The sequence below is a fragment of the Pollachius pollachius genome, assembly GCF_949987615.1.
Source record: "Pollachius pollachius genome assembly, chromosome: 17".
Taxonomy (NCBI): Eukaryota; Metazoa; Chordata; class Actinopteri; order Gadiformes; family Gadidae; genus Pollachius; species Pollachius pollachius.
This window is the reverse complement of record NC_136950.1, coordinates 2,952,419-2,967,831: the sequence shown is the minus strand read 5'-3', so window position 1 is coordinate 2,967,831 and position 15,413 is coordinate 2,952,419. Positions and strand designations below refer to the sequence as shown.

Sequence of the window (15,413 nt, the reverse complement as noted above, 5' to 3'; positions counted from 1 at the left end):
AACTAGAGGTTGAGCGTGTGCAACGCGCGTGCGGAAACTCTAGTACTAATTAAAACTAAAACAAAACAAAGGCAAAACAACTAAAAACTCAACACTCAAATAATTTACTAATTAGATTAGTAGTCATTCATATTTTAATGTATATCATTATCCATTTATTAATGTCACAAAATAACTAGAGCAGCCGGCAGTCAAAAGCCATATTCTGTCTCCAGACACCCACCCGTTCCTGTTCAGACCTGTGTGAAAACAGGAAATGCCACGACCCTTCATCATGCTCTATGGCTCACACGTGTTTGATACTGAGGCCTAATTGTTTTCAGGGGGCAATAAATGTAATTAAAGGAAGAGTAAATACCACATGTGTAGCAGTTTGTGGCTACAGCTAGTTCGCTGGATCCTCTAGTGTCACGCTAGCCCGAGGCATAGACGGGGGACTGTCTACAGACCGCTCAAGTTGATTTCAAAACTTTCACATGTTTAAGTATTCACAACAATTTATGTTCTTACGATGGTTTGAATGCATACATCAAAAGATTAGTAATTTTTGAGTTGGATACCAGACTAACAGCTTCCTATCCCCTCCTCCAAGTAACAGAACACATGTTGATGGTTGGTTTCTTTTAAACATGGCTGATGGTTCTCTAGCTAGTGAATTACTTCACGATTAGACACCATTACAGATGATGATTATGTGTGTGTGTGTGTGTGTGTGTGTGTGTGTGTGTGTGTGTGTGTGTGTGTGTGTGTGTGTGTGTGTGTGTGTGTGTGTGTGTGTGTGTGTGTGTGTATGGGGGGGGTGATCTCCAAAAAGTGCTAGTCTGGTTCAGTGACAGCAGTGTCTGATTTGCCGAGTTAGAGTACGTTGAACAGTAGACCACGAGAACTGGGATTCACTTTAGTGACAGGACAACAACCGTTTGTTCACAGGAACAGATCAAACAGAGAGGGAGAGGACATTGGATGTTAAGCGTTATTGAGGGGATGGGTGTATTACAGACTGGCCGATCCACCTGTCAATCAACCGCAGCCTCTGAAGCAGGAAGAAGCAGACAGCTGAATACAGATTCAAGTAGGCTTTATTTAGACAGGTCATCTTAAATCCCTTCCATAGAAGATTCACTTCACCAATAGCATCCCAGACTTAATTTTTTTTGAGGCATTAATAAAACGAAGAAAAAAAAATAATACAAATAACTAGCGAAATGTTCTGACTACGCTTGGTTAGTCAGTTAATCACAAATATAAGTAAAGAAGATAAGAAGACAAAGTTAGAGAAATTAAGGGGGTAATTTGGGAGGTTAATAATGATGACCCAACTGAAAACAAAAAAAAAGTGCTTTAGAGACAAACAACCTAACGTGTGTGTGTGTGTGTGGGGGGGGGGGGTACGAAGTTTTCTTCTTAGTGGGACAGTGGTGGGGGGGGGGGGGGTAGAAGAGGAGACACAGAGCTATTCGATGCACCGCTCAACTCTAACATATGAGTCCATTCACGGTGGTGTTCAGACACATGGTCAACAAAAAGCACATATAGAGACAGAGAGAAAGACAGAGAGAAAGACAGAGAGAGAGAGAGAGAGAGAGAGCCCGCCCTCCGTTCTGGTTGGGCGAATTATATAAGGTCCTACGTCCATATGAGTTGCAGTTCTAGTAGAGAGCGTCCAGCTTGAAGGTTACTGTTTATTCCGGCTCCGCTCCTAGGAGGAGAGAGAGAGAGAGGCGAACAGATAATAAGTGGATGGCATTCCAGTGACAGTCAAATAAAACATGAAGAAGCAGTTGAAAAAGGTTGATGTCCAGGAATTGTATCCTCTACTTTGACCTCATCTTTTGGTCATGCGACACATACTTCTTCGCTCCCCCCTGTGTGTATAAGCCATGCTAACAATCACCAACTATCATTTTGTTAGACCCTCAACTGTTACAGCAAATATAATCACAGGAGATAGGTTTTTATCGGCTGGATGTTTACCAATGGTTATTAGTTGCATTTACAGTTTTTTAAGGCTATCCATTTGTAAAAAAAGAAAAACCTTTCGTCTTAACTTTATTGAGCTCTTCCTCAGATGCTGTAGCCACTCCTTAAATTGGAGGAGAACTCCCTCATTAAACAAGAGTCTGTTTAGAAATATACTGCTCAAAGGCTCTCAGAAAGAAATGGAGAAAAAGAAAAACAGGAGAAAGTGCGAAGACACTTGTGTGCCAACAGGCCATCAGCTCCGTCAATAGGAGAACACAGAGACTTCTTGAAACTCATCTCCTCAGCCCAAGATTAACATAGGCTGCAGCTACATGTCCTCACCACTACAGTGTCATTTACTGTCCACAATGGTTTGGAAAATACAGAGAAGGAAACCATTCTGATGGGTTGGGATCACTGACACCAGCAGCCACTCTTAAGTATACTACTTCGTTTGTGAGGTGGAACAGGGCTCTCTTTGAGAACCACTGTGGTTCATGTCATTGTGGTTATGATAATGACTAATCATTGTGTTCAAGTCCCTCCATTTGTGAATCTGCATTCACTTCCTACATTCCTTCCATCCATTTTGTCCAGAATCCGATCCTCTCTTGTTAATGATCAGCCTGAAGTATGGGGGACATCCATCACCTGTAGAGGCGATAACCAGTAGGGCACCAACATCTTCTCCTTCTATTATTTGCTAACCATGAGCCTTGGTCACCTAGCAGCCATCTTGGTTCTTAACGCGACCCATCTTGTGTTTAGAACAAGGATGGCTGCTAGGTGAATAACACCAATGTTTACCACTAGCGCATATATGAAAGGGGATATATGCTAACTTAATACCCATCAGTGGATTTATGCCACCTTACCAACTACGATCAGACATGCTAACTTACCAACTATGACAAGACATCCTAACTTGCTAACTATGAGCAGACATGCCAACTTGCTAACTACAAGAAGACATGCTTACTACGATAGTGGTTTACCACTAGCGGATATATGCTTACTTTCTAATTACTGGGTGACCTATTCTAACCGCCAGTGGATCAATGCCAACCCGGAGGGGGACTTATGCTAACTTGATAGCCACCAGTAGATCTTTGCAACCTTACCGACCATGAACAGACATGCTAACTTACTGACTAGGAGCAGACATGCTAACTTGCTAACTACAAGGGGGACATGTGTTTTATATAAAAGGAGAGCATATATGTAAGAAAATATATCCAGAGCGAGGGTCAGAGGGCACTATGTCTTAGTTGCACACATCACTCAGAGATGCTACATCTTAGGCAGCCAGTCTTGCTACGACTGCACTCCCTGTGCCAGAATGACAGGCATTACAAGCCTGGGACAATTAACCTTGTCAGTCCAGGTGGGATGGGGCTGGGCAGGGCCCTGCTGCTGTCATGTAGGAGGTCAAGGCTACAAGAGCAGGTATGAAACCAGCCGCAACGAAAACAGCCTGTCCACTGACAGCTTTGTTTTCAGAGCACTGAAAACATTGACTTGAAATATTTATGAGAAAGTAACCTAGCGCATATTAACAAGGTCAGCAGCGAGTAGTCAATACACGCCCGCTGGAGACATATCTGCAGGCTAGGGGGGAGAGCGAGGAGGAAGAAAAGAAGGACAGATTGTGGGATTTCATCCCCTACACTTCAAATTGAAAAGCATTTAGGAGTTAGCCTAAGTAGCTACTCGTGTTGCATCCCAGCGTCCTGCATATTTATAACAGCCAGGGTAAATGAAAGCACCCACAGTGTTATTGTCACTAAATTGCATCATGGTTCCCTGGCTCTCTGCGCAGGCTCTATGAATGCTTAATATCTACCGGCGGGGCTACGTGATCCTGTGTGGGCAGAGGCATTATTAAGCAGGGCGGCAGGATGGGCCCGTCTGCTCATTAGGAAGGATCCCAAGCTGATCTGTCAGCCAATGAAAGGCCTCAGTGTGGCCGTTCTCCGGGTGGAAAGAGAGGCCGTACGCTGGAACGGACTAATAAAGCAGTCGAAGCCGGACCTGAGGACCGCAAGGGGGAGGGAGAGACTCAGACGGCCAGAGGAAGAGCGAGTCCGCGCAGCTCAAAGAGAGACCGGCAGAGCCCACCTCTGCCTTTTGTCTGAGAGCAGGAATGCCAGGAATGTGGCTTATATCAGAAAAAAAACCTGTGTCAATCCCCGTGTCTAACCCTCCATAGCACAAGATGGCCGACGTCAAGACATTATGGACGTTCTTTTGTCAGTGATGAGTGATGTGGTGGCAAATATGCTGACGGGCTAGCGGCTACTCCCAGTTGTACTACTACACCATTCATGCAGCAAGCGCCACCGGCTGCACTTACCGCTTTAGGAACAGGTGTAACAAGATCCGCCGATTGCAGGCATAGTTTGTCTAGGGTCAGTCATAATGGCCCGGGGAGAGGCTTTTAATTGTTGCGCTGCCATCCTCAACGTGCATACCACCCCCACAGTGTGGGGAGGACTTGTTAGGTGTGTGCGTGTGTGTTTGTGCAAGCGTGTTTGTGCGTGTGCGTGCCCCTCACCCTCCTCAGCGCCTCCTCTTCCTCCTGGCGACTCTCGTAGTGTGCAAAGTCATCAAAGATTGAGGTGGTATGCTTGAAGGTGGCGATAATCTTAAGCACCTGCTTGGCCTTCTCAAGAGGCACTTCCTGCGTGTCCCTGGAGTTGGTCACCGGCTTGTTGTCATTGTTCTCCAGGCGTATGTGTCGCAGCTGGTTGTTGGGAACGTCCTTGACGAACGCCCACCGCACCTCGAACTTGCCCTTCCACTTGTCCTGCGACCAGACGCCGGCGTAGGCGTTGTAGTCCACAGCCGAGCGCATCTCCGCCACGCCACAGAAGTGGCCGCTGCCGTTTACGCTGAACAACAGGTAGAGGGGCCCCTTGCCGCCCAGCGAGCGGTAGGCCCCGTCCAGGCGCTTGTTGCCGTGCTCCGTGCTGCACCAGATGGAGTACTTGATGGAGCGGTGGATGTCGTCCTCCGAGTAGCTCTTGATGATGAACACGCGGCCGTTCTTCAGGCTCCAGTCAAAGTCTTTGGGGTTGTAGTTGTTCAGCGTGCGCAGCTTCTCCAGCACTGGGTGCACTTCTCCGCTGGAGCAAGGGGGGGCGCTCATAGCCACGCCGCCCATGCCGGCGAAGCCCTCTGCCCCGGGGCCCTGGTTGAATGTGGCACCCCGGTTTCTGGGGGCCACCCAGCGGTTCGGGGGTGGGCCCTGCTGCTGCTGCTGCTGCTGCTGCTGATGATGATGATGATGCTGCTGCTGTTGCTGCTGCTGCTGCTGTTGGTGGTGCTGCTGCTGCTGCTGCTGCTGTTGGTGGTGGTGCTGCTGCTGCTGCTGCTGCTGCTGCGGGTGGTGCTGCTGCTGCTGCTGCTGTGGGTGGTGCTGCTGTGGGTGGTGCTGCTGAGGGTGGTGCTGCTGTGGGTGGTGCTGATGGAGGGCCTGGGGCGGGCCGGCTTGGGAGGAGAGGTGGGCGTGGGGGTGGGAGTGGGGGTGGGAGTGGGGATGGGGGTGGGAGTGGGGAGGACCGGGGGGCAGAGCCTGGGGGTGCTGGGGGGACTGTAGAGACTGGAGGTGGTAAGCCTGGTGTTGGTGTTGATGCTGGTGCTGATGTTGGTGCTGATGGGGGTGCTGGGGTGGCAGAGGGTTCTGCAGCAGCGGCTGGTGCTGGGCCATGAGGGGCTGCTGCACCATGGTCTGGGGGGGCATCATGGCCTGGGCCATCGGGGCCTTACCCAGGGGGCCCTTATCGTCCCAGGTGCCAATGTTCATGTTGTGCTTGATGGGGGGAGGGGGGATGGCCGCACCACAGCCCATCCCCATGTTGGCTTTGGGTTTGACCTTGGGCTGAGGCTTGGCCGGTTTCCTGGCGATGGCAGCCCAGGAGGCGGGCTTGGGCGCGGAGGAGCTGACCGACTGGGGGACGGCGTTGGCAGCCATGCTGCTCATGCCGGCGGCGGCGAGCGGGGAGCCCACGGTCTTGGTGACGGCGGCCCCCATGTCGGCGCCCAGCTTCAGCCCCGCCATGCCCTGCTCCATGCTGTTCAGCACGGGGACCTTGCTCAGCTGCGTGTCGCTGCTGAAGCCCGCCTGGCCGTCGGCGATGGCCCGGCCGAGGGAGCTTGGGGCGTAGCCGTAGCTGTTGCTGTACACCGAGCTCTGCTGCGTGGACTGGCCCTGCGACACGCTGGTGCCCCAGGTGGAGAAGTCTGCGCTACCCGGGAAGAAGTTGAAGCCGTGCTGGCCGAGGAAGGGGGGTGTGTTGCCCAGGGCGCCCGGCTGGCCGAACACGCCGTCGGGGATGTAGTGGGGTTCACCGTTGCTCATCTGGCCGTAGGTGGTGAGGTAGGGCATGGGCGGGTCCCCGGCGGTGGACCAAGCGGCCTCTCCCAGGGAGTAGGGGAAGCCGATGGAGGGAGCATAGTAGCTGGGCATGTAAGGGTCGGACATTGGAGGGTAATTGTTGCTCTGTGGGGGAGAGAAACCAGTTGAGTTAATCGTCTTGATGGGGACTTTAGTTACAGATTAAGTCTCCAATGTATTTAACCAGTTGCCACTCTACATGGCTGAATCCCCGTCAAAGGCTGGTATGATCTAGCCATGTTTATGAGAACCATACAAGTTTATCTCAAGCTACTTGGAAATGGAACATAGACACATAATTCTTGGCTTGGAACACTTTGATTTTCTGTGGGAACAATTCCATGGTTGTCAGCCACCCACATGACAAGAATAGAAAAAAAAAACGAGGGTAAAAATAGTCATTAGCAGAGCACCGAACACCACACAGGCAACAAGTTAAAGGCTTGCATCTCTCTGTAAAACCCTAGGGGTCTTTTCTGGTATTTATTACCTGATTTGTCTGACCACTTAGGTATGGCTCAAAGTCATCATCGTTCACACCATCCTTTTGATGCATTGATCCGTTTTGCACTACAAGTAAACACAGGCATTTAGGTCATCAGATAGCCATTACTACAATATAGGACAGTATTATCACGATCACCCCCATGCATCTGGTCACAGTTCACTTAAAGGCATTAGTAAACAACAAAGGCATTGTAAATCTTACAATGGTTATATAAGTGTGGCTAAACATTACCAGGACTTAATGACAAATGGAAAATTTGAGCGGTATACTTGGAAAAAGTATTGAGTAGCGATTATTATTTTTTAAATAAAATAAAAAAAACGATTTCTAAATCACAATACCTTTATTTCCTTGTCCCTTCGGTCTCTGAAATTGGCCAGAACAGTAAAAGGGATGTTAGAATACAAAAATATGAATTACAACCCACGATGCTATCCTTTAACGTTGTGGCCCACCACCCGCGGTGTTAGTGCTCCACCGTGTTCTAAACATCACATCTACACCTGGCTCTGCATTAGGGCCAGATGTCGACCTGACATCCAGTCCATGTTCCGCAGTGGAGGACCCGGGGACCGACTACAGCCGGGGCTGGTCGGCGGTCTGCAGGTCGGCCTACACTCAGCTAACAGCTATCACATATCAAAGACCTGTGATCCGGCATGCCTTGTGGAAGCAGGCTCAACCAGGTTAGCCCATCAAAGTGTTGACAAAGTTGCGTTTGTCACACATCACATTTGGAACAGCATTCAAATGGAAAAGACACAAACCGGGTCGACTGTTGTAGCGGACATCCTCCAGGAACCAAACCCGATCGCTGCTCCGCCTGTCCCCGGTGTATCCTGCTGGGCGCTCCGGTGCTTCCCTAGCGCGGCTCGGCTCTCCGGCGGCTCGGTGGCGGCTCGTTCTCCGGTTCTCCGCCCGTCGTCGGAGCTGGCAGCAGCGAGGGGCTTTACCGTACTCCGATGGCAGACCGTGTGTTCTCAGCGGGTCCGAACGCGTCGGGAGAAGCTACGTGGTCTATCGCTAACGTAAAACCGAGTAGTGCTTTGCTGAGATCTCCTGTACCATGTTCCACAATGGCGGAGAGGCTTTGAGTCCCGCTTCCGTCGGGCTCTCTGCTCCGTGACCTTCCGCCGGTGACGCTCTGAGTCATGTTACACACAGAGCATCGTACTCACCGCCACACGATTAGGCATATTTAATGCATAAGATGTATTGCATAGAATATTTAATGCATATAATTGAATGCAAAATGCATTCGTAACATTTTGGAAGATATTTGGACAATCGACATGGTCTTATAATTGGTATTTAATGCATAATTGCATTAAATCCTATGGTATTTATTACCAAGTATATACTAGAGTTTATGCTTCGTTGTTGTTCTGAAATGCCTGTTCGCCTCACGGCCCGGATCGTCCTGCAGTTATGATGAAATATATCATCATGTGATGAAGAGTTTGGAAACCGGAGATTCTCGTGATGTCTTAGTATTCGTCTCCATACACAATAAAAATCCAACCAGCGCAGAAATTATAATTCTACTTTATTGTATAGTATTTTCCTACTGAAAGTATTCATGTCTTCAATATACAATGCACTCGAGTTAATGTAACTATTATAAATCATGTGGTTAGCTAAGCTTATTTTTCAATGTTCAGGGATGTAAACACTTGTCAGATTGTTGACGAGTGCACAACGTAGACTGGACTCTGCACCACATATACTATGGTGAGAGCACAACATAGACTGGACTGTGCACAACATAGACTGCACTCTGCAAAACATGGACTGGACTCTAGACAACATAGAATGGACTATGAAGAGAGCAGACCATAGACTGGACTCGTGCACCTGATAGTCCAGTCCATGTTGTGCAGAGTCCAGTCTATGTTGTGCTCTCTTCATAGTCCAGTCTATGTTGTGCACCTGATAGTCCAGTCTATGTAGTGCAAACAGACTGGACTCTGCACAACATAGACTGGAATATGATGAGTGCACAACATAGACTGGACTATGATGAGTGCACAACATAAGACTGGATTATGATGAGAGCACAACATAGACTGGTCTCTGCACTGGTACGTTTAGGGACACATAACATGCATGCACTCTAAGACCTGAGTCACCAGAATTATTTCAGTTCTCGCGATGTTTCCATGATCGCGTGAGGGAAAGCAGTATGGCAGCCGTGGCGCTGAGGTCCTGCCGCAGAGGACTTTCGCAAATCATCAGCAATGTCGGGGTCTCTTCTGTATTGTCCACGCGTTTTGAAGGTTAGTGGACCATCACTATGTACGCCGTGTTTGTTTCGGCGAAGTCTTATGTGTTTATAGCTTTAAAACGCACACAAGGGGGGTGTGGCACACGCTCTCACACACACACAGGCCTGGTCTCATAACCTATCTGGAGCAGCATGTAAATGCGGAATGTGGTCAGTTCCTGCTTTAATTAGTCTAGTTAGGAGGAGGAGGACTGCCCAATATGATATACATTCCTTCAAGATGATCTCGGCTAACATTCTGGAAGTTATTTGGACTATCGACATGCTGTTATAATGATATCCCTTTGTGTCTTTAGCAAGCAAACCACGATATTCATGTAACTTCGTATGCTTTTATATCCAATCTCGATCTAGGAGGACCGAGGCATGTACAATGTATCTCGGGTGTAAGACACAAGTCTACGGTTCAGTTCGCCACCCGGCCCGACCTTCCCAAGCTGGCCTACAGACGGGTGAAGGGGAAGAGCCCGGGGGTGGTGTTCCTGCCCGGGTATGGGTCAAACATGAACGGACAGAAGGCTGAGGCCCTGGAGGAGTTCTGCAGGTCTTTGGGACATGCCTATCTCAGGTAATGCCAACATATCACTTTGATCTGATATCATCTGATATCTCCCTCGGTCTGTCTGCACCCCAAACTATAGAATAGGTAGAGCAGTTGTCTTGTAACCGAAAGGTTCCTAGTTCGATCCCTAGCTCCTCCTAGCTGAGTGTTGAGGTGTCCCTGAGCAAGACACTTTACCCTAACTGCTCCTGACGAGCTGGCTGTCACCTTGCATGGTTGACTCTGCCGTAGGTGTGTCAATGTGTGTATTAACCGATGTAAGTCGCTTTGGATAAAAGCGTCTGCTAAATGCCCTAATTGTAGCACACTTTATGTCTTAAGATTCAATCAAAACCTTTACATTGAAAAGAAAATACGACGAGCCAGGGTCTGCAACATTAGTTAATTTAGCAACAGCAGCACAATGCTGGCTGATACGTTACAGATACCAATTCAGTGATTGTATGTCATTCTATATATAATACTGCACTACCTAATTTAAGATATCCACTGCAAGTTTAAAAAGTAATCATGCATGAATAATACATGAATCAATTAATTTATTCCTGTGATCCACGAATAGATTTCCGTTGCTCCATAAAGGGTTTGTAATCCTCCATCAGCTTCTGAGAGGGGACAAGAAGTCAGAGCGTAGGACCCCCACAAAGTCATTTCTTGGCCTCACTAAGAACAACAACCAATGTTGTTTCAATTATTTTGTTTATTTACTGATGAAATCTTAAATTATTTCAGCAGCGTGGATATATAATGATCAATCCAATACTCAGAACAGAGTCCCTTAAGTGAAGTCCAAATAAACCCATCACTGTACTAATCTTTGTCAACACAGTGGTGGACCTTATCTCATTATCACAACAGGGAGCTACTTAAAAACTTTAGATTCTCCCTAGAGAGCTTGCGTAATATCTGGATTGTGCACACTGTGGCCACAACAACTATACAAAGCAATTCTAATGTTACAGACAGGTATGCTGCAGACAGGGAGCTGTATCTTTACGCCCTTGTCACTAAATGACCCGCTCCACTGCCGTGTAATGTTTAGTCATTGATGTATCAGCCCCTCAGATGGAGAGAGATTGCCGTTCCCATGGTTCGGCTGGGGTCTTATTCTTGACCATGACCACACCCCATGGTAGGCGTATTCAGTCTGAACAGTGTTGATCTGGGTCCTCCTCCTGCTCCAGGTTCGACTACACGGGCCACGGCGCCTCGGAGGGGGTGTTCACCGAGGGAACCATCGGCACCTGGAAGAAAGACGTCCTGTACGTCCTGGACGAGCTGGTGGAGGGACCGCAGGTAAACATGTCCGTCTGGCAAATGCCTGTCTGACAATAGTGAGCAAAAGGTATATGCTACTATTTAGGAAACAAGCGCAGTGTCAGAAGTGATGGGGGCCTAGTCTAACGGGGCTGCGGGTACACGAGCTGTCTGTAGATGGCAGTGGTGTTCTTTCCAACACACCTGCTTCAGGAGTTTTTCCAAAGCGCTACCTTTGCCATTACATACTTTTCTGCCTCTATGTATAGACCTTGCTATTTGAAGCTAGCCTTTTCTGCAGGTTAGAATCCCTGTCAATGAAGTGCAGCTATTTATAATTGATATGACTTAACCCAAATCATCACAGACAAAGGTTGTTAACATTACAAGGCCATCATTTAGTCTCACGTTCCTTTCGATATTGAGAACTTTAACTTTCCACCCCATACGTGTTATTATTGATTATGTGTATTTATTGATTAATTTCAACACTCATTTTGACCCATTCATCATTTGGCTTGAGTTTTAGGATGCGTTTGGGAGTGTTGGTCTATTTTCTCCACGTTGTATGTACGGTTGTTCTCTGTGCTGCGTAGATCATGGTGGGTTCCAGTATAGGCGGCTGGCTAATGTTGCTGGCAGCCATCGCCCGGCCAGAGAAGACTGCAGCCCTCGTGGGCATCTCTACTGCGGCGGACCACCTGGTCACAGCCTTCAACACTCTTCCGCTGGAGGTGGGAAGCTGTCATCCCAGCAGTCAATACAAACTAGTTAATGCATCAACAATGACTAGCTATCTATCCATTTATCACTCTCTCAATTATTGATATTGGTCTCTGTTTTATGGTTGTTTATCATCTACAGCAGTGTTTTAAACCAGCAGGACCCAGGTTCTGCAGGCCGTACGTAGGAATTGATTTGTGAAAAGGAAAAAATAATATATAGAGATAATAGTTGATATTATTTTTTCAGTAAATTTAGCATTATGGTTTATTTAAATTAGTGCCGCTGTGCGCCCTCAATGTCTCTATTGTCATGTTATCCACTTATGTTTAGTGCTGATTTGTGATAGCTAGAAAGAACATGCTTGGAGCCTTAATGGGAGTAGCTGACTATTGATTTGAGCGGTTTCCCACTGGCCATGGCTTCCTTATGGTTTACAAAGGTGGCTCTTTTCTCAGCCACTGCATGTGTACATCTCTAGTGTTAGATACATGACTTGAGTAGAATGATGATAGATTAAAAACAACACTCAACATCCAACCATCCTTACCTCAGTGAGTATAGTAAATATTGAGGAGGAAAAACATTGGGTAAAAGATTAGAGGCGCTGTGAAGTGACGATGCGGTTTTGCCCCCCCCCCCCCCCCCCCCCCCTCCCCCTCCCAGACGCGCAAGGAGTTTGAGGAGAAAGGCGTGTGGACGGTGCCCACCCGGCACTCGGAGGACGGCGAGTACCGCTTCAACATGGAGTTCCTGCGCGAGGCGGAGAACCACCGCGTGCTGCAGAGCCCCATCCCGGTCACCTGCCCCATCCGCCTGCTGCACGGCCTGAAGGACGAGGACGTGCCCTGGCACGTTTCCATGCAGGTGGCGGAGCGTGTGCTCAGCGGCGACGTGGACGTGATCCTGCGGCGCCACGCGCAGCACCGCATGGCCGAGAAGGACGACATCAAGCTGATCGTGTACACCATCGACGACCTCATAGACAAGCTGACCACAATGGTCTGAGGGGTGAGGGGGGGACAGGAAGAATATGAGAGCATGGTAGTCATACAGGAAACCCCAAAATATCGGCCACGACCCCGTTTCCCTTCAAGCCAAAGTGTGGACCCTTGTTCCCACATCATTCACCTGTCCACGTGTTCTGTCCTTCTGTACCTATGTCTTTCCTTTTTGGGGGGGGGGGGGGGGGGGGGTCAACCCCAAAACATGCCATTCAGACAGCGCAAACACTACAGTGAAGACGGGTGACCGATCCCGCTCATTCTCTCCAGGCCATGTTTGCATAGCACTTGTTCCCGTTCAGGGCCTCCTCTCCGTTTCTAGAGGAGGGCCGCTGTGATGCTCTGCTTGGCTTGCCACTGATTTTGCTGTTTTCTTCCTCTTGTTTGTCTTTCTCCATTAGGCAGCCTTAGTTTGTCCTGTGCCTTTTTAATATCCTGACACGTTGTGGCCAATAAAGACTATCCACAACATTCAGCTTCTCTTCTTCAAACCATAGTCTCCATAGCAACTGGTGAAACTACATACAGGCCTAACATGAGAGCTTCACTTGGAGAATGGTTCCCATCAGTGTGTTGTATATATTGAGCCTGACATCGCCAGACCAATTGCAATGTGTATCAGTCTGGAACCTCTCAATTAATTATTGATACTCGAGGGACGTTATCAGCAGGCGCAGTCGAAGACCAACCTCTGGAAGCACTTGGATCAACTGAAAACAATCCGAGCAACGAAACGTGGGTCACATTAGCGTCAGCCATCTTGGTTGTTTACGGTGCTTCCATCGGGCGCCCCCCTCTGTACAGTCATGGTATCAAACCCTCCCGAATGATAAACAGTTCCGATTGGACAGATCCGGGAAATGTCAGCTGGAAATATGTCTTAACGGAAGGGAGGCAGATGAATATGTAAGCAAATACAACTTTAGCTTGCAGGTTGGTCCAGTTCTATGCTAATGGACATTAGTGACAGGGAAAACGGTTATAGAATAATATATATTAGTGAAAGACCTAAGAAAGCATCTTTGCATCGATGGTCTCTACAGTTCTTTCTGTTGAAGACCACCGCTCATGTCCTTAGGCCCATGGTTCGAGCCCGATGCAGGCTGTTGATTAACATGTGACGTCCCACTTACTGAGGGGGGGGGGGGGGTCTGAGATCAATGAGGCTTTAAACTCAGAGCGCAACGAGGCTTTAAACTCAGTCATGCGTTGTTATTGCAGCTGTGGCCTTTGGCTGGTGTATCGAAGTACGGGCAATCAACTTTTGGATCGAAAACGGAGAAACGGAAGGTTCATTAACGTGTAGGCTATCGAGTGTAAAATGTGGAACGGGATCATGCAGAATCAATAGAGCATGAAATATAAAGATATAGGCTAAGTGACAATAGTGTATGGGGATGTTTTGTATTGCTCTTTTTCCGAAGGGAATTGGCTCATCATGAGCGTTAAGTGGTCACTGTTTGTGTTAGTTCAGAGAAGTGAGTAGGCCTACAGAGCGCTCTCCCCACCGAGTGTTTGGGGCTCATGGAGGCCTACATGCTGTCCACGTTACAGAATCGGTCCTGGAACATTCAGCCTGCCCAAACCACTAATTCAGCCAAAGAGAAAGAGCCATGGGTTTCATTAGGATTGAAAGTCAGTGAAACACAATAGGTCTCTCTGTACAGTACATCCAACCCCTCGCATTCCTCGTGTCGATAATTAATAACAAATGACACGTGTTTGTTATTTTTGTGGATGTTTTATCCGCTAAACAAGTAAAAGAAGGGACGACTAAATCAAATTTGCGTCACAAGGGGGGGCAATCATACGATGTAGGGTGCATTTCTCTAGAGTGTGTGTGTGGGTGGGTGGGTGGGTGGGTGTGTGTGTGTGTGTGTGTGTGTGTGTGTGTGTGTGTGTGTGTGCGCGCGCGCGCGCGTAAATGTTGGTATCTGGCCGTGTGTGTTTGAATTTTTGCATTCTGCGCTAACGACTTGGCCCGGCCGATGCATAGCTCCCCTCCAGCCCCCTCTATATATCCCTCCAGCTCCCTCTATATATCCCTCCAGCCCCCTCTATATATTCCGTATAAAAACGGGTGGCGCGCCACTCCCGGACGCGCACTGCGAGGAGAGCTGGCTTTGCCCGACACACGCACGCACGCCCCCTCCCCTGCGCTGCATGGATGCTTCATCAGCTCAGCATCCTCTACCCTGTGCGAGTCAGCGGGATTACCACAGGACCACCGGACGGGAGGACGCTGCGTCTAATTAGCCCAGTAAGTACATGCGTACGACCAATGACATGACCGGCGCCCGATTCAGCCATTGCTTTTACTTTTTCATTCGTCATTTCAGTTTTAAGCCTTTCATGCTAGCAAAAATCCACTCTGAATTTCTTAAAATGGTTAGTTAATGTATGAAAATGTGATCAAACCATATAGAGTTGTGCTTTTAGTTGTCCAAGATTAGGTTTCTACAAAATGTGCCTTGAATGTGGTATGCAATACGCGTACGCAGGAAGCCTAGCCGAGCCTACTCGAGCGTTGCTATAGTAATTAAAGTGATTGTCCTCTGCGGGACAGCGGCCGAGGACCACACCCATCTCGGACAGAACACAATCCTCCGGGACGTGTCTGTACCACAGCTTAAAGGGACAGATGCTGAGGCGAGACTGAGACAATATATCACTTTATTTACGCAAAAAAGTTAATTTTATCATCATTTCATTTCCTT

At 48.3% G+C, this 15,413-nt stretch overlaps 2 protein-coding genes across 3 annotated transcripts; one reads left to right on the top strand and one right to left on the bottom strand.

Moving 5' to 3' along the window:
• Positions 1-1,061: 1,061 nt before the first annotated feature.
• ythdf3 (YTH N6-methyladenosine RNA binding protein F3) lies at positions 1,062-7,943 on the bottom strand. 2 transcript variants are annotated; one of them, XM_079755122.1, is made up of 5 exons: positions 7,634-7,943; positions 7,208-7,232; positions 6,849-6,928; positions 4,506-6,463; positions 1,062-1,699 (listed from the first exon to the last, which is right to left on the bottom strand). In XM_079755122.1, the coding sequence occupies exons 1-5, from the start codon at positions 7,655-7,657 to the stop codon at positions 1,627-1,629; spliced, it is 2,160 nt and encodes a 719-aa protein (XP_079611248.1). In that variant the 5' UTR covers positions 7,658-7,943; the 3' UTR covers positions 1,062-1,626. The 2 variants fall into 2 exon arrangements, with proteins under 2 accessions (XP_079611248.1, XP_079611247.1); XM_079755121.1 differs by having other exon boundaries at positions 4,517-6,463.
• A 1,095-nt stretch (positions 7,944-9,038) lies between these two features.
• On the top strand, positions 9,039-12,879 carry abhd10b (abhydrolase domain containing 10, depalmitoylase b). The gene is made up of 5 exons (XM_079754385.1): positions 9,039-9,142; positions 9,505-9,718; positions 10,897-11,008; positions 11,566-11,703; positions 12,359-12,879. The coding sequence occupies exons 1-5, from the start codon at positions 9,049-9,051 to the stop codon at positions 12,698-12,700; spliced, it is 900 nt and encodes a 299-aa protein (XP_079610511.1). The 5' UTR covers positions 9,039-9,048; the 3' UTR covers positions 12,701-12,879.
• Positions 12,880-15,413: the final 2,534 nt, after the last annotated feature.